The following is a 25,257-nucleotide window of genomic DNA, read 5'->3' as shown; positions in this document are numbered from 1 at the left end:
TCATTTCATGGCTGAGTAGTGATTAAAACTAGAATGGACTGTGACGAGCTGAAGGTTTTTATGATCATTTTGTTAAAATTGAAAGTCTGGCACTTTCGTGGAACTATTGAGGATTTCTTAATAAGTTATTAAAAAGGAATCATTTTTAGAAAGAATCAGTCTAAATAGGCATTTGCCCTTAGTTTTCTCATTGGCTGGAATATATTTACTAGTTGAAAATTACTTTAATTTTAAATAGTTTTGTTTGCCACAAGTAAATAAACTACGCCAGATTAGACCAAAAGCTTATCTAGCTCAGCATTTTATTCTAAAGAAGCCATCCTAGATACTTTCATAGACGCAATATGAATGTATTAGCACTCTCTCCTTATGTTGCCTAGCAACTAGTATTCAAAAGCATACTGCATTTTATAAATAATCTGCAAGTAGCTAGGTGGATAACTGTATTCTGTACGAATTTGACTGTTAAATGTCTAACAGATTCCAAATGTTCATTTTGCTATGCATGCTATTTCCTTCTTGAGGTGGTGAAAACCTCCAAATAATTTAACCTTTTGTAACTGGGGAATTTGTACAACACTGTAATCATTTGGGTGATGCTTTTCTGCATTTCTCCTGCCTGCATTTTTTAAAGTAAATGAGCAAAATTGTACTAATGCTTTACAATTGAACCAAATCTTGTAAAAGTGGCAGTAAGGTATTCAATTTATTTCATAAAATGCCAATCTAATGTGAAAGAGTTATGAAAAAGACAAATTCCATTTTAGACGCCTATATAAAATTTGACTTTTTAAATAGCAACTGTCTCATAGGTAGATATTTAAATTGAATTAACTATTATAAAATCAGGGTAGTTTTCCTAGTCTATGAACATAACCTATATACAGATAATCCTCAACTTACAACCACAATTGAGTCCAACATTTCTGTTGCTAAACAAGACTGTTAAATAACTTTTTCCCAATTTATGACTTTTCTTGCCACAGTTGTTAAGTGAATCACTGCAGTTGTTAAGTTAGTAACCTGGTTAATAAGTGAATCTGGCTTCCCCGTTGACTTTGTTTGTCAGAAGGTTGCAAAATAGGATCACATAATCCCAGGACCCTGCAACCATCCTAAATACATGCCTGTTACCAAACATCCTAACGGTCGTGTGAAAAACAGTCATGTCACTTTTTCAGTACTGCTGTAACTTAAAATGGTCACTAAATGAACGATTGTAAGTTGAGGCCTACCTATATAGAGTTAAGCTGCAATTTGTTTTGTTTTGTCACGATGTAAATAAATTATCTTAAAGCTGAGCAAATAGGATGATTACATCCTTATATTGAAGTTCATTGGGTCCTGGATCAGCTACTTTACATTGCAATCTCTTATATCAGGAGTCCCCATATCTCCGGGCTGTGGCCTGCTACTGGGCTGTGCCCTATTGGGAACCAGGCTGCTGAAGTGGCGGGCAAGCACACGGAATTTCATTTGTGCACGCACAGAATTTAGGTTGCATGCGTGAAACCATTCCCCTTCACCGTGGAAGCCGCCGGCGCCGGTCCGTAGAACCAAAAAGGTTGGGGGACCCCTATCTTATAATACTCCATAAACGTACATTCCGAAGAGCTTGGTAAAAATCCAGTTAAATATTGAATAAATTCTAGTGCTATATTTTCCCTATCCCCCCTCCATTTGCTCTAATGAGCAGAAAGGTGGTTCTGTTAGGGTCATTTGGCTGTATCTTTTATTCGTATTGCACATGCAGTTGCATATATTTAATATAATTATTCTGTCAACGAAAGACTGAGCAGAATGTTTTAATAGGTAACTTCTATGCTTCTAAAAGCATTTAAATCTGTTTACAGGGCTGAAATTGTAACGTTGAAAATGTTTTTTGAATTGCCTCTTTAAGAGTACTTAAAGGTCAACCCCTCCCTCCCAACCTGAAATGGTGCTTTGCATTTTTATTATACATCATTGAATATGGGATCTTGAATATAATTTTTGACCTTTGAAATTTTCTCAGTAAGTATAATAAGGACTATTAGTCTTCACTTTGGAGCCAGGTAAATTGCCAAAACCTTTCTTGTTATTTTAAATTAGGCTCCAGTGGCCGCTTAGAAATACTATTCCCTTGTTACTACCTCAAATAAACTGCTAATCCATAAATTCCTATCTTGGTTTATTCTATGATGTGTTATTTACCTCAGTTTTCTATCATGTTTCTTGATAAAAAGAACCTTTCTGAATTGGATTTTGTTCTCTCTCCCCCATTTGATGTTACAGAAATTTAAAGCTCAAGTTGTCAGTTTCCTATGGAGCCACACACAAAGCAAGGTAAGATACTAGAAAATGAACTGGCTTTGGCCAAATACTGGCCCTGCATAAATATTTTCTGCGTTGCATTAAGCACCTAGTTTCTCTGTCCAATCCTACATTTTTTTGATAATATATTGTAATAGTGGATATGTGACAAAGAAAATCTTTTTTTCTACAAGCACTGCATATCTTCCTAATTATTTATTTTATGCCCAGTTATGATTGATCAATGGCATTGATAAACACCCCCACATATCGTCAAGACCACAGAGAGGTCTTGAGTAGTAAAATCATAGTAAATGAACTGTGTGGTGGTATGACATGTAACAGGCAAGGCACCCTTCTTTATTTCTAAAACATTTTACAGTCAGGATATAAAGCAGTCAATTTATATTTTGACATTTTTAATCATACCATTAAATAATATCTCAGATGTTTACTCCAAAGTCTTACTATAGTATAACTACTGCAGAATAATACAACTTATGTGCTGTAAAAAAATAGGTTTGTTCAGTAATTTTGGGTGATGTGATATTTAATGTGCACTATTTGCTTTTAGCCACAAGGTTCAAGACAATTTAGAACGTGGCCTACATTCTCCACTTGGAAAATCAATACTACATTTAACATAATATATAATATACAGTATTATATATAATATACAGTATTTTTTTCCTTATCCATCCTTATTTGCAGTGATGTGATGGCAATATTTTTCTTTAGGATTCTCTTGTAGCTATCTCTGCATATAAATCTCTCTCTGAATTTCGTTCTGAAGAATACACCATCCTCCATCTTCCTGAACAGGTAGATCTTTCTTACTTTAATTATGGGTGAGTGTTGTAATCATTAGGAATACAAAACAGTGTGGAAAGAGTGTCCAATCCTTGCTTGGACATTCAGTAATTCATCTGATCTTAATAGGAAAAGGCTCTATAATTGCTACTCCATCTCCTGTATTACAGTATATTCCAGTTGCCTGGACTCACATCCTTCCACCTGTTGCAAGTGGGAGTTTGAAAGCAAAGAGCCTTTTATAATAATATTAATACTGATTTTATGTAATGTAACATAACAAGGTACAGTATTAGTTAATATAGAAAAATGCCTATATGTTGGGTTAATAGTAGTATTAAAATTGTCACATAATAAAATTCAGCAATAAGTTAAAGGACTAACTGGAATAGTAAACAATATTACAAATTTATGGATGTTCTGTTTATAGGGTCCTCTAATTTACATGGTTTTGTGGTTTAAAATGTAGTATGCAACTGCGTAAAATAAACATTTCCATAAAGGAACTCTAAAGGTGATTCTGGTAAAAGTTAACACAGGCATGACGATAAAATAAAAATAAACCTTGCAACTCTAACCTGATAACCACAGGTATGCCGATGGTATTATCCCATTATGAGGGTTATAAATATTCAACTGCCTGTACGGTGGGTTTCTGTTTATAATATGAATGTGAATGACCCTAAATATATTGTACATCATTTTTAGCTTTAAAAATGTTCCTGGGTACTCTTGTACTCCTTGGAATCTTAGTCTTAATTTTAATCTTAGTCTTAGTGAGTGTTAGGGTTCCCTATGGAACAATGAAGATAACAGAGACAAACACTGCCTTTCCATCCTCTTGCCCACATTTTCCTCAATATTTATTTTATTCAATTTGACTTAGGGCCACTTGACTCCAATTGACTTTAGGCGGCTCAGAGCATAAAAGCAAAAGAATAGCATGGAATCTTATGAAAAGGACATAATGTAAAAAGATGCCAACATTGATCAACCATACAAAATTATCAGTTGCTCACAAGGGGATCCAACCACTCTAACCCAATACCAGGTCTTTAAAATTATTGCCACAATCTTCTTTAATATCTGTGTTCATCAAACTCCTGTGGAAAAAGTTATGAATTTGTATTACTTTGTATATGAAACGGCTTATAATTTTTTTTAATAATACCCTTTGTATTGATGTTATGACAACAGAATAAAAAAGACATACAGTATTTCGTGTCTCCAAATCTATAACAACCTCTCCAATAACCATGAAGTCTGGGAGTGATGTGAGCTCTAGTTTATCATATTTAAAAGCATCAAACTGAGGAAGGCTGAAGTTTAGTTGCCTCTCCTTTCAGCTGACTTAGGGAAACTTGTTTTCAGTTTTTGAAGTTCGATTCTGTACAGCCGATTGCATGCTCTCTTTTTTTTCATGGTTTATCATGCATACAGGCAAGACCAGAATTGGATCAACAAAAAATGGACATAGAGGAAGAGGAGGGGGAGGAAGAAGAAGAACCAGATTTATCTGTACCTGGCCACTCATATATCAAATTGTTGTTGCTCACTCCTCTTCCTGTCTTACAAGGTACAGCATATTCATAAAAGATGATAATTTACTTGTATAATAAAGTTGTTTTAAAACTTCATAATATCAAACACATCGTTTTTTAAAATGGTTTCTAAAAGGTCAGTTTGAAAACAGCGCTTTTAGTGACTGTTCAGAGTTACAACGGCACTGAAAAAAATGACTTAGGACCATTTCTCTCACTTACGATCAAAATTCAGACACTTAGCAACCGACTGATATTTATGACTGTTGCAGTATCCCAGGGTCATGTGATCACCTTTTGTGACCTTCTGACAAGCAAATTCAGTGGGGAAGCCAGATTCGCTTAACAACCATGTTACTAATTAACAGTTGTAGTGATTCACTTAACAACTGTGGCAAGAAAGGTCGTAATGTTGAGCAAAATTCACTTAACAACTGTCTCGCTTAGCAATAGAAATTTTGGGCTCAGTTGTGGTTGTAAGTCGAGGACCACTTGTATGACTAAAATATACCAAGCAATCATGCTGTGAAGAAATGAGGTCCAAGCAGTAATCATCTTCACACATACCCCTTATCAGCTTGCAGAGGTATTTGTTTTATAAAGTTGGCGAGCTGGAAATGGGACATAGAGTTGAAGGAGGCAATAAGCTCAATTCAGGTTTGATGTTTCATGAGTGAATTGAAATAGAGTTAGGGTGGAAGCTTAAGATGGATCTTTAACTTTTGTTTCCAGTTGTTTAGAAATCAAGCACAAACATGTATTCCTAATAAGTTTTTATTTACATGCACAGCAGAATTGCAGCAAGGGTCTTAAAGGGAAACTTCATTCTCTTATGGGAAAAACACAGCCGCAACTTGTGAATCTGGAACCGAATCTAATATAAATATTGTCGTGGTCCATCTCAGGGCCTGGTTTTCAGCTGATTCTAACCTGTGTGTGATGAATGTGCTTATATTTGTATGTGTGCGGAAAAAGGTACCAAGTGTTCAAGACAATATTTAGCCAATAGAATTCCTAACAATAATCCTAACCTTGGTGTCATTTATCAACCTGATCTTAACATTAAATAAAGAATTCCAAAAGTTTACTATAAGAAATAAAACATCTGTGGTGTTAACAGAGGAGCTGTTGGTATTTGCAGTAAAAAAGAGGAATGCTAAATAGTTTGGCTTAAATAGTTATAAAAGAAATTATTCTGGATAACATTTCTAAGTAATGTCCATTGGAATGTCTGGATAAGGAGTTTTTTTTCCTCTGTTCCTTTATGTAGATAAAGAAAGGCTCCTACTATTAAATTGTTTTATATGAATCTGTGTCAGTTGTCCAAAAATATGTAGTTAACGGGCAAGTAGTGCCCCTCAAAGGAATGTTTGACAAATCCTGTTTCGGCAGTATGAAAAAAAAATGGCAAGAAATAACCAAAGTATTCTTAAATAGAATTCTTAAATAGATCTATTCTTACATAGATTTAGTTTTATGGTTTTGTTAATTTTTTTGATCTGCTAGTAGATTTGAAAACTTGTCCTCGTCTTCCTATAAATAATGGACTGCTTTTTCCGAGGCTTCCCTCTGGCTGTTATTAACACAAACAACAGGCAGGAAGAGGGGTGGGAGAATGGGTAATGTTCAGGAGAATAGATGGAATAAGAAAAGATTGGAGGATAAAACGCCAAGGCATATCAGAGTCTGACTGGATTTTGTTAACTGATTTGTGACACTTTGTGTATGTCTGGCTTGCAGGAATGAGTATATGAATAAGTTTTCAGTCAATACTAGCTCCAGTTTATAAGATACAGAGCACTGTATCTGTTTTAAGAAAACTGTGCAACGGATCCACCCAGCTAATGAGAAACAGTTGTTTATAGGTTTCCCTTTGAGGGAAAAATTGTAATTTCTCATTATATAATAAAAAAACACGTATAGATTGTTAAACCTAACAAATGTTGCCTTACTTTGCCTATTGATGAAGCAATGACCTGCTGTAGTCCCTCTGACTTCGTTTGCCCTTGCATTTCAGTTTCCCAGTTATAACAATTGTTTAAAATTTCAGCAGTTAACGTACCATCAAGCCCCCAGCTTTGCTATCCTGGATCAACCTAACCGTGTTGCATCTATTTATTTTTCAGTATCTGTCTTGGAATTGTTTTATTTTAAATCACATCAAGCATGGTGTAGCTCTAGGCTGGGATTTTTTTTGGCTGATGTAAGGTAAAAGTCACTTGTGTTGTTTCAAACTGGAGACCTCGTTCGTATGGTCCAGACAAAGGGTCCATTGATCAACATATAAGACATTTTGGGCTGTTTGTTTTTGTTCCTGAGCTGGAACATCTGACACCATTTATTGAAGGCTTCCTGAGGTGACATTTTGAGTGAGAGGTGAATATGAAGTCTTGCTTAGGAGCTACAGAAACCATGACCTTGAAGCTGCGGTTGAATATGGAGTTACCACTTATTTCAATATAACATTCCCAGATAATCGTCGTGGTTCTGCTTTGGTTGGGTGGTTCTGGTTTCTCCAGTCAATCACCTTTTGTTTTCTTTCTTTCCCCTCACTGCCTTTTCACTTCTTCCCCTCCCCCCCTCCTTCAGCTTTCGAAGAGTTTGCAGCATCACTTGTGAAAGAAGAGATGGCTAACATGCCTCGTGGAATATACCATTCCGCACTGAGAGGTAATGCTGTGCGTTCAGACCATGGGAAGACACTATCAAGTGTTCCAAACTTTATGCTGAAAATGCATGAAAGGAACAAGCAGCCCGGACTGAAACCTGGCCTTGCAGGTAAGTTTCCCTGTGGACCTTTATATGGTAAAGATTCTTGCAATGCCCCTTTTGTTTTCCTAATGACTTTATTTTTATGTCACTCAGAGAGGCATTTGTAAATTTAAAACATTTAAATGTCACAATTGGCATAACTTGACATTCAGAATAAATACCATGTATGCCTTGCGTTTACATCACTTTTTTTTTAAAAAAAATAAGGAACAGGGCACAATCACCCCCAGTAACGCTGTCTACCAAGTATTCCTAGTCCAATGCTCTGATTACTAAGAGCGGGGATTTTAAAAAGCCACAGCAAAATTTTAAAAGCCTGAAAAGTAAGGTATTTGAGTAGCTTAAAAGCCTTAAAACATATTGTACGTAAAGCATTCTACAGTTGAAGTGCCACCCAAAATAATCTTCTAGTTTGTTACCTATAAAGCTTATAGGATTTGGTTACTTGAGGGACCGGCTAGCCAATTTAATCCTATAGGGTTGGCACGCTCTGGATAGATTAAATTAAATTAAATAATGTCATCTTTTAGGACCCTGGAAGCATACAGTACTTCTCTGTAGTAGCAGTTGCCCTCTGGAATGAAGTTTCCCCTGAGATCGAGATGACCCTGCCACTCTGCTGTTATTTAAAAGAGTGCTGAAGACCTGGCTCTTCATCCTGGCCATGTATTATCCAATGGACAAATTATTAAATATTCCAATGGCATCTAGTGAAGGTTGTAAAAAAGCAACATGGTTCATGAGAATAGGTAGATAATAGGTAATTTTTTTTGTAACAAAATATCTTTGGGAGATGATCAAGCTTTCCTCTTGTGCCCATGTTGACTTGATATAGATCGGGTTTCCAAGTCCATTCATGGATGCATTCTAGAATTAATTTGCTATAAGAAAAGTGAGTCTTGACCCTCTTCTACACCTTGAAAAGAAGAAAAAGAAATTCTGCTCTCCATACTAAGCTAATTAGGTAGACTAGGCCACGATCTGTTGGTGCTTTGGTAAATGATACACTGAAAAGAAAATCGGTAATTTGCATCTTCCCCCTGGCCTTTAAGAAATAATTACCAATTTTTTTTTCTGAAATCCCAGTTTTCAACTTTTCTGAATGACAGCTTTATGTAATTTTCCAATAATGTTAACATATGTTTTTGGAACATTTATCAGCAATTTAACGCATATATAAACACTTTTTTCAGCTGGCATGTTACTAAGTTATGATCTTCCAATCCATGTGGGCAAAGATGGAAAACCTATCAATCGGTTTTTAGCCAGCAGGGGGCGAAACTTCCACCAGATGTTTATTGCTCTCATCCATGAGGTAAATGGCGCCATTCTCCTCCTTTTTGTATAACCATTCAAAGCATTTATTTCCCTACCTGAGCTTCCATTTGCTTATATTTAATTATGAAATGGTAGCTGCAAGCAATGTGCTGTCGTAATTTGCTCTTAATTAAGTAAACTTAAGGAGGATGGAAAGCATAAATTCATCTAATGAAATGCTCTCTGAGTTGAAGTGTTTTCTCTAAAACATTATGCAATTCAGAGCATCAGAGTTTTATCTTCAACTCTTTTAAACAATTTTGCTTAAGCAGCTGATACCACTGACAGTTCCAGGCTTGCCTGAAAAACAATTAGGGGATGGCAATCTATGGAGTCATCCATATGCCTTGTTACCACTGTATAATAATAACAACACAGTATATCTCTTCGTTGTGCTCAGCATCCTAGGATATTATATTAATATAACTGATTTTTGTGCACTAAAGTTTTATAAACTGAAGCTACAACTTTCGTGCATGAAATATGATTTAAGGCAGGGACAAAAATAATACGAAAAGGATATATAATTAAATATAATGCTTATACCACTTACAACAACTGATTTTCAGAAATTGCAGAGAGCAGATAGAAGAGTATGAAAGCATGTGAAGGGTATGTTGGCATTTCTGTCAGATTGCATCAAACTGCTATATTATTGGTGCTATTTTTATAACTGGAGGAAGGTTCTGAGCAAGCTAACTATGTAAAATTATTTCCTGTCTGTTCTGACATTTGAATGGCAGCTGGGTTGCCAGGAAGAATTTACATCTATCTCTATTTGGATAATGGGTACTCTGCAGGTTAAGGAAGAGTTACTGAAGACTATTTTGAATTTTACTCAACTTTATGAAAGTAGACAAACTTTTGAAGAAGAGTTTCTATTTTATTTTATTTATTTTATTTAATATTTCTTAAACTGTAATAAATATTAGAGCAGCTTGTGCCACCCAGAAAGGCTGGAAATGTAATTCTCAGGATCCCATAAATTAGCCACCAAGCCTGAAAATTCTTAGAGTTGTACTTCTGATAATTTTGGAGGGCACAACTTTGTGAAGGCTGCATTAAATAATTGTCACTCCATTTCTCCCATTGTTTTTTCAGAACGCACAGCGCATGATAACATAATCGCATTCTAAATTTTACTATTCTCTTGTCATTGATTCTGAGATAGGTCTAAAGAATTCCAGGTTCAGAAGCAGTAATTAAATCTGTAACCCTGCAGAATGCTGGGCTTATAGATCATTAAGATGCAACATTGCAACTATTCTTCTGAAATTACTATTTAAACACAAAATCTAATCCAGTGACTCTTCTCTTACATCTTTATGGGTTTATGAGCAATTCTGATGTAAAATAATGCAGAGATCAGCCTGAGATAAAATACGTACTTTAAAAAATCTAAATAATCTGGCATAGGGATCTTGCTTTCGTATTAACAGCACCTATCACTTCTCAGTTTTCAGCTAAAGAGTGTAGAATTTATTCCTGTACTCTGTCTGTTTTGACTAGCTTGTACAGTACTCTAAGTTCTAACTTTCTTAGTGTTCATACTTTCCTGGATTATTGAAAGATGTCAGTGGCTCAGCTTTCCAACTCCATGTACAGTGCTTGGATATTAGTTCTCAGTCATTAGTAAAAGCCATGTGGCCTCTTTTTCTTGGAGAATCCACTTCCCTATAGGATTAATAATTAGGTTCTGAAAATCTGTCTGTTTTGTTACCTCTTCATTAAACCTCACTTCACAGAGCCAAATTTCTGACCATCATCAGTAGTTCACTTAGAATAATTTGAAAGTATCTGTTTCCCCATATACTTAATATTTTATATAGTCCTAAATTGACTTCTGTTAAGATTAGCAGAAAAGATTATTTTTATGTTGCTTACAATGCTTTTGGTAGAAAAATAGCATAAAAATAAGTTTGTTTCCTGATTTATTTAATTTATGAAAAGTTTTGTATCTATTAGGACAAGGCAACTGACAGCACCAAAATATAATAGAGAATAATTGAGAAGTAATAAAATGGAAGAGTGAACATTAAAATAATTGTAAAACAATGTACAGTCCTGATTGAAAATATAGGTGTTAACTCTGTTGTTTGAAAGCAGGCGAAATAAATGGAAGAACAATACAACTCTTGATAAGTGTGTTCCCAGGCTTGGATGCAATGTAGGACTTTGAAATTTTTGTTTGTTTGTTTGTTTGTTTATTTGGCACCCGTCTCATGTCAAATGACTCTGGGCAGCTTACAGCATAAAAGTGAAATGAAAACCTTGATTTCTGCTCAGGAAATAATTGTCAATTGCTTGTAACTGCAATAAAAGTTTAAAACCTGCCCCTGGATGAACCTGTTAAATTTTTGACCATGGCAAGATTTTTCTGCTACACGCCAGACTCCTCCTCCACATTATGTACTTCAAATAGAAAGGCAAGGAGATAAACTAAGTTAATACTTAGCAGTAATAGGAATTAGCTAGCAGTTGATGAATTCCAGAATGAAAAATAAGCTCCAGTTCTTGGATAGTGTTTTTGCTTACGAATAGGGCTAGTTAGAAGGATTATTGGGCTCTAGATTGCTAGCTTCAAAAGGAAAACCAAAACTTATTTTAAATATAATCAACTGAATAAATCTGTCTGATTCATCCAAAATGTTTTATTAATTGCCTTGAACTTCTGTGTAGTCTTACACTCTTCTCTTTTTCTATAGGAGATTCTTTTTTAAGAATCACTTTGAACTGTGAGATGGACGGAAAATAAATTGATAATAATAAATCATTTTTTTACTACAAACTCATTTTTTTATTTTCTATCAACCACAAAAAAGATCTTTCTTTTCTCCTTCAGAGTTTGGAATATATTTTTATCTTACAAAAAGAAATATCTGTATTCTATTTCATAACTTCAAGGCTTTTGTTTGTTTCATGTGGTGCTAAATTTCCTTTTGGCTTGACAGGCATTTTAGAAATACACATGTTTGTGTTAAATTTGAATCAGAGGAAAAATAAAAAATTGAGAAAATAATGAGAGAGAAGAGTGTTTTGCATATGCTGTTCTAAGCTTTGGAAACATCATTCATAACTATTCATTTGTGTGGTAATTTTTCTGTAGGATGCAAGATGTTAAGATGAAACCTTGCTCCTGATATAGCTTAATAAAAGTTATTTGAAATGGTAATTTCATTTTCAGAAACAATTTTTTCTTTGGCAAAAAAGAAGTAGCCAGCTTTCTTGCAGCTGCAGGTACAATATTTGCAAAATAACATTTCACTTCTACTGCTTTTCTTGATAAAATAACAAATGTGTCTAATTGAATAAATGAAAGGCAAAAAAAGAAGGAATATGTGTTTTTTTAACAAATGGGTACAGTGGGGTCAAATAATGCCACATTAGAAATATTTTGAGAAAGGCTCTCAGTTGATTCCTTAATTTGAAAGATTTAATATGATATCTCTGTGCCAATGGGAGTCAGCTCTCTGCCATTTTGGTATTCTTCATCATTGTTAAAAACTGTAATGCTTTATTTTACAAGATTTAAATACTGCCCTAATCCAAACATTCTGGCCAGTACACACTACAAATTATCTTTCATCCTTTTCCACATGAATAATACGAATTTTGCATTTTGTATGGCATTAGTTGTGAAGCTCTAATGCCTTTGGACACCAGGAATCAACAGCCTAGAGCTGTCTGGATCTTGGGAACTTTATTTCTGATCAGCATTAGTAAACATGGCTTATTAAGCAGTGTAACACCCAAAGAAGAACAAAACTGCCTATCAGTTATATGCAATCAGTTCAGGCAACTAACATCTGCAAGAAAACAATCAAGTTGAGAGAGCACCAAGGACTCCACAGATTAAACAATGCTTGTCGAGTTTTCTCCCAAAAGGAAGTGTAAGAACTGAGATTCCAGGAACAAGTCTAGCACACTGATGTGGGAGTTGCTGACAGATACCCCATGCTTCCTCCTTGCTACTTCATGATAAATAACTTAAGCCTCTAAAGATGTTTTCACACAATTCCTAGAAGCTCCAGCCTGTGTGGAAGGTTTTGGAAATGCTGAGAATTACAGTACAATAATATGTGGAGGGGCTCAAATTCCTAAAGTTTTTTTAGTCCCTCTGAATACAATGTTTTCCTTTAGTCTACATAATAAGCTCCTTTTGAATTCATATAGGTAACCATTTTTCAGATATTATTGCATTGATGCCTTTTAATTATAATACCCACCCACACCCACATATGCATACACATACACATACTTTCTTAAGATAAAATAATTCTATGATATGACAGCTTTATCATTATTATTTCATAAGAAACCCATTCAACATGTTGCTTTTGGACATGAATTATTGTCCTTTATTTATCAAAACATCTATGTAGAGGTTTCTCATGTCTTAATTTTTTTTAGTGTTTTTCTCTTTTGTGAAGTTCTTTTATTAGTTCTGGAAGAATTTATTAAGGAACTTCTTAATTTTACTTGCAGAGGAGAATCCATAGGGTGTGCTTGAACGATACTCAAAAGTTAATTTAGGAGCAGTTAAATTAGTTCTTTTCAGTATGTAGAGTTTTGTAGCTGGGATTGGAATGTAAATTGCATGCAGAGAAGCTTATAATAGTTACTTTCTAAATGAATTTTTAAGTGGCGTTTTTATTAAGAGATGCATCTGAAGACACTATTTTCAGTGAAAAGTGTAAAACTAAAAACTACTTTAAAATTATGTTTTGTGTTTCTTGGGCATGTACAGTAAATAACGGATGTCAGTGTAAGGAAGAATGCTCATGTTATATACAAACCATATGGACATATTCACACAATGAATGAGATATTTTATCTAGTGAGCATTTAAGCTTGGCTAACATGGTTAAATATGTGTGAAGAGCATATGTATGTATCATGTTTACATACCCATATCCAACTGATACAATAATCATTATCAGATGTAGTTATTTGGATAATATTTGTTAGGTTGTACAGTGTCTGTCAATAGGAATTGCTATAATATATAAAGCATATTTCACATTGTTTAGAATTTATTTTCTGTTAAAGACAGACATATGGTTGTATCAGTAGAAATCTGTTTGAAGTTGTGTATTCTTCACATTCCTGTAATATTTTTTTTTTTAGAATAACTCTATAGCTCATCATGTAAGTCTTCCCAAAGTGCTAACTTGCTGTTTTATTGTTTGGTAAATAAGTTGTGGCAGTGCTCCTTAGAAAAGAATATTCCAATATCAGTATATTTTTTGGTCAACTATTCCAATTAGGGGTGCCTTGAAAGGGTCTTCAAAGAACCCTCCTCTGTAGCTTAGACAAACCAACAATTATCTTAATATGTTTCAGCAGTTACAAATCATCATTTTGAGTAGTTTCTGTCCTCTCAGTGAGAGTTTGATTAAGAGACACCTGAGTTCTAACTTGTCGTAAAGTAGTTGGTACCGGGGTCGATATTTATAGTTGTGTGCAAAAGTTAAGACACCCCTGGTAAACAGAAGCTGACCCAGTCAGCTTCACGGTAGAAAGTCAAACATGCCATCTTTCTGCAAATTTGAACACATACAGTGCTCACTATTTGTATGTAGTTGCTTACAGATTCAGAATAAGAAAACATTGAACATAGCAGGTGTAAAATTTGAATATGCTTTTGGTCAATACTATGTAATACCTCCTTTGGCCGAAAGATACAATGAACAATGCCATAGATAAAAGGTTCCAGAACAAGTAGTAATACCTGTTTTATGCTCAACATTAATTACCTTACCAAGAGGTTCAAGATTGTTTCTGTCTCCAAATCAGAACTGAACTCAGATTAGAAAGGATCCAAACAACAACAACAACAACAACCCAAGAAGTTTGTTATATCACTGCTTTAGAACTTAGCAAAGATTGTGACTTCTGGACAAAAAAAAATGGTGGCCTGAAAATGGCTCTGGGAAAAGTGGAGTCAATGCTGTGGCAAAGAACGAAGAGCTGTCATGCAGGCTGCCTCTCTGAATCTCCGCAGAAGTTACAGCCTGAGGGGTTTCACAAATAGTTCTGGTTGCTTCCATCTGATAAGGGCAGAGAGTGAAACAAAACTTAGGTCCCCCCCCTCATTTATAGTTCAATTCCTTAGTATTTTATTTATTATTAGTTGTTTATTTTTATCAGGAAAACGTTTTGCAAAATATTACAGTTATACCAGTGCCTCCTCCATGATGTTACTTTACTTTATTCACTTGTTCTAATGATAGATGTATGTCTTGATCCAGAAATCTAATTCCTTTTCTTAAAACAAGACATTATTGATTCAGTCTTTCTGACCAGTAAGAGGATTTGGCTTCAGAAGCATCTCTTTGAGTCTGAACTAGCTCAAAACCTCCTTCTTAGGGGGAAGGGGGGGGGAGGGAAACAGCACCACCCTGAGACTAATTCCAATTGTGGTCTTGAGGGAGACACATCACCACTCTCTCAAATATTAAAATCTTCATTGTACCAAAGTCACTTTAGTACTGATCAAGATAAGGTCCTGTTTAGGATGTGATAAAACCAAATAAAAGCCAAAATCGTATATAAGATTCAGTGAAAGGAAATCCACATGTAATTTTCTGGCTTTCAATAGCTCCCCCCTTCCCTGTCCCCTTCCCATATTGGAGCTCTCCATGGTGCTGTCTATTTTTGTTGTTGTTCCTTCTCAAAAATATGAACGTGAATAATGTGAACATAGCTGTCCACATTTGCATCCTGACCCAGATAAAGTTGCTAACATTCTAAACTAAACAACTCAATCCCTTAGAGCTCAGTAATCCAAACAATATGTAATAAATGTGTGGACCATCCTTTGATCCTTTACTGGCTTAATGCTAAGTCCTTTTCCATTGTTACACTAATTATCTACTCAAACACTGCTGTCAGCTCCCCACAAAATCAAAACCTGGATTTCATGCAGTATGAGAGGGTGCTTGGGAGTGATTATGTCAACTGCTGTCAACTGTTGCCGTATCCCTGTTCCACAGATCAACCAGATTTTCATCAAGATCACCATGGCTTGTGGCAGGAGAATCTAATAATTTTCAAAGGCCATGTTAATAACCCCTTTTCCATTCCTGTGCAACGTTTATGAGTAGTGATCCATCAATAAAGCGGTTCTTTTGAACTTCTCGTTCTGCCTTTTTGTAGATCACTTTCATCTTTCCCAGCAAATAATAGGTCATGAGTATATCTTGTCACATTAATTGAGAGGCCCGTGGTTGCTATGACATCCTTAACTATTCCAGATGACAAGAATGTGACAGTGATGTAGAAAATGCTTAGAACACAGCTTTTGAGAGAAATCAGAGAAAAAATCAGGGATACCTTCACAAGTTCCACTGGGAGACAAGCGATCCATCAGCAGAATCCTTCTGTACCAATGTCACGTGATTAGACGCATACATTTCCTCTTATTAGCCAAGATTAATTACAGTTTGCCAAGGTTTGGAGAAGAAACTAATTCTGATCATCTAAAACAGAAGTGAAAACTTTGAAGCTATTTCTTGTGACTACAGGTACTGACCATAATTGAGCCCAAAATTTCTGTTGCTAAGTGAGGTATTTGTTAAGTGAGTTTTGCCCCATTTTATGACCTTTCTGGCCAGAGTTGTTAAGTGAATTACTGCAGTTTTTAAGTTAGTAACATGGTGGTTAAGTAAGTCTGCCTTCCCCATTGACTTCGTTTGTCAAAAGGTCGCATGACCCCGGGACACCGCAACTGTCATAAATATGAGTCAGTTGCCAAGTGTCTGAATTTTGATCACACGATCCTGGAGATGCTGCAATGGTCATAAGTGTGAAAAATGGTCATAAGCCACTTTTTTTCAGTGCCGTTGTAACTTCGAACAGTCACTAAATGACCTGTTGTAAGTCGAGGACTACGTGTCATTGGATGAAACAGAACTATACAAACATTCCCAAAGATAATATGGCATTTAAAATATTATCTTGCAATGAGTCTCATCTTACCTTGATAAATATTACAGAAAACCAATCTAGGATAATTCAAACTTTGATGATAGAATTATGGAACTTTATATGGCTCTATTTTTTAATCCTTTTCTCTCTTTAATAGCTACATCTAGCTTCCCCAATCTGTTCCTCTTTAAATGTGTTGATAAGAACTCCATCATTTCCAGCCAGCATCTGGTCGCTGATTTTCATGAAACAGCTGATAAGACATTCAGAGAATTGAGATTATGCCAATGATGGCTAGCTCTTTGTTCCATTTTCAAATGATGCCAAGGAGTCTGTGGAAAGTAATAGATTGCATGTAGGCTAAGATGATGAGAATGAATCCTAGAGAAGCTGATCATTGCAACATACAGTACTTTACACTGGGGTTAATGTAGAAAAGTGTGCAGGCACTACGAGTGGTGCAGAATATTTAAGCTACTTTGGGGTGTGTTTTTTTAACATTACTAAATCAATTGCACAAACTTCCAAGTTTTTTTTTTTACTGAGCATAGTTTAAGATGCTTGTTGTTTACATAGAAAGACAAATTCTGAAGGATTGCCACTTTTTTTGTACCAAAAGAATCTTGGGACATAGGAATCAAGGTCAAAGTTTTATCTATGTCTGTAGCCCAATTATTGTATGGATGTGCCTCAGCTGTAATTAATTTCATTCTTCAGCAGGTAGTTGTGAAGTGTCTGCTCTCCTCGGTGTTTCTTGGTTTTTAAGATTTAGAACGTCTATTATTCTTGTTAGAATGGTACTACTTTATTTCTAATATTTCTTATTATTCAAATTACCCTAATAATCTGTTACTGCCTTTTAAGCACTGTCATTGAAAGAAAGAAAGAAATGAAAGAAACTGGGTTAAACATAAAGAAGCTGGGTTGAATATAAAATTGAAGTTGAGTTTTGTTTTAAGTAAATCATTCTACTGTTTTTATAAAAAATATTGAAAAAAGTGTATTATAATCCAAGTTGGTTTCTGTACATTGGACCTGGATTGGTGAGCTCCTAGTGCAGATGCACACAACCAGGAAGCTGAATGGTGTTGGATCAATCGTTTTATCTCTGAATAGTTTCACAAAATGATTTTTGTAGGAAAAAAATGGAAGTGGGGAGTGGCAAAATTTAGTTCCTACATATTGGTGAAACAAATCAATATGTATATGTTTGTACACCAAGATGTATCTGGGTATCTGTTATATAGTAGTCAGCATTATGTCCTGAATTTTTGGTGACCTGAAAACTGCCAAGTTCTCACAACTTGTGTTTAATAGGCTTCAAATGCCTGTCACGACAACTACCAATGTTTTTGGTTGAGGCCATATTAAAAATAATTGGACACAGGAAACAAAAAAACGATTCTTTTGCCTGCCATACAATATTATGAGACATAACAATGCACCACAATCATTTTAATTACAGTGCTCTTTAAAAAAAAAAAAGCAGGGAGCTTTGAAGTCCCAGAACAAACAGAAATGATCCCAGGCAATTTGCTGTAGTAAAACTATTTTACAAAGAAATGTGGAGTTGTGCTATTAGTTTCTTAAAAAAAAAAAAAAACCCCGACTGTGCTTATGTTATATCTTAAATGATACTTAGCCAAAGTAGATGGAGGTAATAAAAGTTTTCCATTCCTATATATCGATAATTTTTCTATATGATTAAGATTCTATTGTAAAATATTCAGTAATTTATTAATACAGTGCAATTAGTGTAGTATGGATTTAAAAACCAAATTTACTTGTCGTTTACAAGTCCTTATAGTACCTCAGAATTTTTTTTTGTATTATGAAATTTTCAACCAGATGTCTATTTTGCTACACAAACTGCATTTGAAAGCTTTCTCAAAGTGCATTACTTTGTTTATTTATTCACTTAGCAATTCCCTAAATGTTTAGTAGAAGAAGGAAAAGCAATTTCCCATCAGATAAGACTAATGAGGCTTTCAGGACAAGTTGTATTGTCTTTTGAATTACAGTCTCTGCATGAAAAATCTGTAAAACTGAATAACCAGAAGGAAATATAAAAGTATGAGTGTTTTTATTTATAAAAACTTCAAAACTGGTACCTGATACAAAGAAGTAAGATATCTGATAATGGCAGCGAGCCAGTGTAAATTTGAGTGTTTGTGTGTGTGTGTTTGTGTGTGTTACTTTGTAACTGCATATTTTTGTTCAATTTATAATATTCTTTTCTTTGACATGCAGGTTAACATTCAGCCTTCAGAGTGGCATCACTCCTTGTTGCTGCCTCATTCCTGGGCTGGATTTATGGAGAGAACATACCATGCAATTTTACAAGTATGAGATATAGCCTATACAGTATATCAATGGATATTATGTTTTCCTCCATAGTGGGATAATTTTTTTGTGTAAATACATAAGTAAGCAAGTATGCCTGATGCATTCAGAGTTTTCAGTTACATTGGGCTCTTGAGAAGTCTAAGTTTAACATTAGGGAAAGATGGGTTTAAAATGTCTCCTTAAGATACGATATGAGTATAAATGTCTATGATAGTGTTTCTCAACCTTGGCATCTTTAAAATATGTGGACTTCAACTCCAGAATTCCCCAACCAGCCTCCTGGGAAGTTGAAATCCATACATCTTAAATTTGCTTAGGTTGAAAAACATGGCCTAGGATATTTTTTAAAATTCTGAGAATACAGTTTGAGGGATTTCATAAAATGACCCACAGCCATGTAACATCCATATACCCTCCAAGTTTAAGATCTGATATATTTGGGACTGACTACCTCTAATTGCTTCTGCCTGTCCAATGAGATCTGGAAGATTTGGCTTATCTCAAAATAGTGTCATAAAAAAATTAAACATCCAATAAGGTAGGGTTTCTGAAAGATATGTTCTGAATTGGAATGATACATAAACTCAAGGAATAACATATAAAATGAAGTAAGTAAATAAAGTGGTGTTTATTATAACGGCATACCACGCTCTGGATTTAAAATGGAGAAATAACATTAATTTTCAGCGTGTAAATTTAATGAAAGTTACCTGTTCCTGCCAGCTCACCGAAGAACCGGCCAAATGGATTCCTATCTCAGTGCCATAGGTTAGGGTTCAATCCACACTGATTTTTGATTAAATCAATCCTATTGATTTCAGTGAAATTTAAGATAGCTAATACAAGACCCAAGCGCCACATGGTAGGGGGAGCTCCGGTTACTTGTCCCAGCTCCTTCCCATCTAGCAGTTCAAAAGCAGGCAAATGCAAGTAGAGAGATAGGTACCACTTCGGTGGGAAGGTAACTGCATTCTGTGTGCCTCGGCATATAGTCATGCAGGCCACATGACCACGTAAAAGTCTTTAGACAACACTGGCTCCCTCAGCTAAGAAGCAGAGATGAGCCTTGCCCCCTAGAGTCAGAAATGACTGGACAGGGAAAACCTTTACCTAATATGGGGTTGTATCGAACACTGACTGTGTAGATGGCAAATCACTAATGAAACAGATTTTCAATGTTATGTACATACAATGCCTTGGTAAGGCCACACTTGGAATACTGCATCCAGTTTTGGTCACCACGATGTAAAAAAGATGTTGAGACTCTAGAAAGAGTACAGAGAAGAGCAACAAAGATGATTAGGGGACTGGAGGCTAAAACATATNATTATTATTATTATTATTATTATTAGATAGTTTTGGGAGATCTGGAGCAGATTTGCTTCAGGTACTGTGTAATGCCGGGGAAGAACAAGAGGAAGTAAATGAAGTATTATGTGACACTGAATAAAATTCTGTGTTTGTTAGGAATATAGAATAATTTCAATAAATTCTGCTAGTACATTTGTTCTTTATAGCACTGCAAAAAGTCCACTAGCATCCAGCTTTCTAATTCTAGGATTTTGTTTAATGTTTACTGTTATTATTTTTTTTAAAGAAATAACTTACATCACGGAAATTTCCATTCTAAAATCCTGCATCGTAGTTATGTAAACATTTGAGAACCAGAAAAAGGTGATGGATGTTTTTTTTAAAAAATGGCTCTTGGGGAGTCTAAAATTAGGAAAAGTTGCATATAAAAATGTCACCTTATAAATCTAACCTGTTTCCAACATGTCTTTTAAAATATCTTTGCATTTATTTTTTTAAAAAATTGTACAAAAACAATATTGCAGTACTGCAGTAATGTGGACAGTAAATCATGAAAAAAACGTGTAATTGCAACTTGTAAAATGGAAAGAATTGTACAGTTGATCCGTACCTTTTAAAAAAGTGTAGGATTGTTATGAATTGAAGTCATAATCTATAGAACATTTACTGTACTAAAAGAGAACATTGCATGTGTTTTTTTAAAGGCCTCTTTTGGAATTTTTCTAACATTTATTTATTTTATTAAGATCGACATTGCAACATAGTTAAAGAACCTAAGAGTAGAATCTATTCTTTTAGTTCTAACTTAATTTCTTTCTCACATAATTTGGGGTTGCTAACCATGAGGGAACACAAGTAATTTAATTCTTTTTGAATCTGTGTTTAACTTTTCACTTAACTAGACCTGAATGAACAAGGCTGTCTATTAGGTTGTGGTTCAGCCATGAACTACAAGAACGTAATAGCTGTTAAATTTGTGTGAGTTTGTGTGTGTGTGTGTATGACTTCAAAAGATTAGAGTAAACTCTATGCATATCATTAGAATGAAGAAATAATTGCCGATCTCAATTAATGAAGAAAATCTTCTTTCACAAACAGAACTTTAAAGAATTTTATCATTATTATTTATCCATGTTACTAAAAATTATATTTTGAACATACCAAACGTGACAAATAACTAGGAAAGTTACTTACTTTAGTATACTTTCTCACAAAGATTCAGTATTGCATATGCTTTTTTCTAATCTTTAGATCACAGCAGAATTTACAGAGTATTCCAAGAAATAATCTCTTTCCATTTCCCTACAATTAGGAAATTAAGAAACTTCCTTCTAAATATTAGAATCACATCTCCTGGACACCCTTGTGATAAATATCAGCAAGATATTTAAACTGAATGCTATGGTTGTTTAGTAATAAAGCCCCAAGGAACTTTTCCCAAATTATAGCATCAAAGCACACTGACCTGTCTAGATGTACACTACATTTTAGAGAACTCTCCCAAGAGTTGCAATCATTAATGAAAGTAATGAGAATATCTGGGCCTCTTGAAGAGATGCATCTTCATTATTCAAACCTAAGATTTCAGATTCCATCACATGGTTTATTATGCAGAAAAGATTCATAAAGAGCATTTGGATTTAACTGTGGAATAGCGCTCAGGGGAAAGGTTACGTCTGTTATGTAAGTGTTCCCTGTAGAAATCTCTGGATTGCTACCTATGTAAGTACCCCTGCTGATTTTTGTTATGGTTACACAGGGGAGGCAAGCTGAATTGGAGATGCAGTTAAAGCATGGAAAAGAGGAACTAGAGCAAGTGCAATACAAGCAATTTACAGCCTGGCTCTGGTAAGGCAATGACTATCTATTCCTTGTCAGCTAGAAAAGTGGTGGGGTAATAGGGAAAGAATCAAGTGGGATAATTTAAAGGATTCAAAGCTGTAAGTTTTACAAACCTTAAAAGTGTTAATGATAAAAGCCAGAAATGATCTTGCAGAGAAATGGCAAATACAAGGTGTAATCACGAAAAATTGTTTTTCACCAGTAGCTCTTCTTTTCTGTATGAAGAATTTTGATGACGGAATTGGCAGCATGTCCCAGAACAAGTTGCTTACATCATTCTGACATTTCTTTCTGAGCGTTCAGTAATTGGATGCATGTAGGAAAAGCACTTAGCATTTAAATGCATGACTTTGTTGTAATAATCAGTGACCATACTTCAGTTTCTTATGTTCAGTATATCTGAATATATGGACTCAGTGTAAAAATTTGCCTGGTTGTGATTGCAATATAGAAATATATGTATATTAAATACATAAATTTAATATTTATCCAACATTATTAGTCTTGTTTCCTTACTACATAGCAATCTAAATGTTGCTAAAAACATAGCCCAAAACCTCATATTTGGTAGATTATTTTCAAGGTAATGTCAACTGTGCCTCTAAACATGAAATAGAATAAAACTAGAAATTCAGTTGTGAAGTGGAAAATTGTATGTAGTCCAAGATTTTCAGATTCAAGTTTTGGAATCTGAAGTTTATCTTAACAATAAAGGCAGTTATCTAGCCTCAAAGAAGACCACACCTCATTGTTGAACTGTGGGTGTTCTATACATGCTTGATTTATTGCACAAGCGATAAATGAAGTTTTGATTATGATAAACTTTCTTCTAATATTCTTATGTTCCTGTATAAAAAATAAATTTAAAAAGATTAATTTGTCTCTAGAGACAAAGCAGAAGATAATTAAAATAAACATTTGCTTGCTAGCGAGAATTGGTTTATTATGAATAGAGATTATGTGAGGAACGTTTTAATAAATAGAATTTCTTTAAGTTTGCCTAACAGAATGTAGCCTCTGTGGCTACTGTAGCCTCTGTGGCTACTCAACGTAATATGGTCGAAAGAATAGTTATCATTTTATACTGATATAAAATTGTGATAAAATAATCTGAAGTGAAACAGTGAGAGAGGTTGCTCAGGCGTCTACACATATCAACTATCTTCTTATTCTACAAATACATCAATGCTTCAACAAATCAACCAGTTCTAATGACTGGAATATTCATAACCTCCAAGAAATCTGCAAACACTGCAAAAAAATAGGTTTCCCTATCGCTGCAAAAGTTATAAATCTCAATCTATTGTTTTCATTCTGTTCTATAAATACTTTAGGGATCCATACTGATCTCTCTTTGGTGGATTACCACCTCTTCTAGAAAACTACATTTATCAGCTCAGTATTTGAGCAGTTCTGCGTGCAATTCAGCAACAGAATTTCAATTGATGCACACTAGCAGGAGTGCACATCATTTTTTAGAGATTGCCTGGAACAGGATCTTAGCTGGGGGATGATTTTACAACCAATTATGATTCTTCCATCTCTAGTCTCCCCCATATTTTGCTTGCTACCCAACTCAGACTCTTTAGGATGCTACCTGACAGATACTCCACCCCACCCCCACCCCTACCACACACACACAGTTAAAACTGTCTTATTCTATAGCACATTCTTTACTTTCTTGTTTCTCTTTTTTAACAGGGTTAGAGATATGCTAACTGATGCAGTCAAAGGATCTTCCAAGTAAGATCTTTGCTTCTTAATAAATATAGGCTGTGATATTATTATTATTGTTGTTGTTATTATTATTATTTTTATTAATTGCACAGTCAGCCAGATGTTCAGACTGGGTTTGGCAGTCCTTACCAAGGATCTAGGATAGGCAGATGTGGATATTTAATGGTGTTACAGATATCATCACAGGATGGAAGCTGTTCCCAGTAAAGCCATTTTTTGCAATTGACTGATGGTGAATTTATCAATGCCAATGGTGTTCAAGTGATGTTCCAGTTGTTTAGGGATTGCACCCAAGGCACATATTACTATTGGTACCCTTGCTTGCCTTTGCCACAGTCATTTTATTTTTATTTGTAGTTCTTCGTATTTTGTTATTTTCTCCAGTTCTTTCCCTTCTATTCTGCTGTCTCCAGGCACTGCCACATCCACTATTCAGACTTTTTTTGTCTTTCTTATTGACAGTTGTTAAGTCCAGGGTATTATGTGTCTGTTTTTGTTGTTGTTATTATTGAAGTGGGACAATCTACTTTAAACAAATATTATTATTACATCCCTTTCATGATAAGCTTTCCTTAAGAAGCACTATTTGATTGAAGGTTGTTTAAAAGAAAATCTTACTAAAAAAACACTATCCCATCATACAACTGCAAAACAAAGTTGCTTTCATAGGTTTTATTAACTTTCTCTCACACACACAAACACACAAATTAATATTTTGGTTCTTATCACTAACCAAATATAAGGTAATTTCTCTATTATCTTTATTGTGGGTATTAACATACTTTCAGAATTCAACCATTATATATGCTGGGTGGTAATCCTAAAATTTGTAGATCTTAAAAGTTTTAGAAGTTACCATATTGTCAAAAAGGGATGACTTTTCCATTCCATTTCTCTAACCTCATTTTCCTTCCTTTATTTTTTCCTTTATTTCATTGACAAACTGATACATGATTTTCAACAGGGAAAGCCCAGTGGTTAAAGGGAATTGTCTTCTAGCATTAACAGGACTGGCACTTGCTGTTGCAAAGCATGAAAAAGAACTTACTTCAGACATTGAAGAACAATTTGATGTGAGTTAAAATGACTTGATTGCTTTAACTGTAAAACAAATACTGTATATGTAAACATTAATAACTGACCATGAAGTTCTAGTTAGTATAAGGCACAATCAGGTACATGAGTTTTATATTCAGTTGCTTAAAATATCACTGAAAACATGAGTAGTTCATGTCCACGAGAAGAAAAACAATGATAAAAATCTATATAAATTGCTCATTTAAAATTGCATTCCCATATTTGTTTGGCCGCTATGAAAATTACTTGCTACAGTAATAAAATTAGAATTGTACTCCGATTC

The 25,257-nt window shown here is 34.7% G+C and overlaps 1 protein-coding gene across 1 annotated transcript in view; it reads left to right on the top strand.

The window, feature by feature from the left end:
- Positions 1–25,257, top strand: part of FOCAD (focadhesin) — a 125,388-nt gene that overhangs the window by 59,380 nt on the left and 40,751 nt on the right. The window contains exons 9-17 of the mRNA XM_015823006.1: positions 2,275–2,325; positions 3,031–3,114; positions 4,543–4,678; positions 7,233–7,421; positions 8,609–8,730; positions 18,912–19,004; positions 22,078–22,166; positions 23,862–23,903; positions 24,862–24,970. Of these exons, the coding sequence (XP_015678492.1) occupies positions 2,275–2,325; positions 3,031–3,114; positions 4,543–4,678; positions 7,233–7,421; positions 8,609–8,730; positions 18,912–19,004; positions 22,078–22,166; positions 23,862–23,903; positions 24,862–24,970 (915 nt within the window). The remainder of the gene's footprint in view (positions 1–2,274; positions 2,326–3,030; positions 3,115–4,542; positions 4,679–7,232; positions 7,422–8,608; positions 8,731–18,911; positions 19,005–22,077; positions 22,167–23,861; positions 23,904–24,861; positions 24,971–25,257) is intronic.

The sequence above is a fragment of the Protobothrops mucrosquamatus genome, unplaced genomic scaffold (assembly GCF_001527695.2).
Source record: "Protobothrops mucrosquamatus isolate PMUCROS unplaced genomic scaffold, P.Mucros_1.0 scaffold1739, whole genome shotgun sequence".
Taxonomy (NCBI): Eukaryota; Metazoa; Chordata; class Lepidosauria; order Squamata; family Viperidae; genus Protobothrops; species Protobothrops mucrosquamatus.
This window is presented reverse-complemented; position numbering and strand designations above follow the sequence as displayed.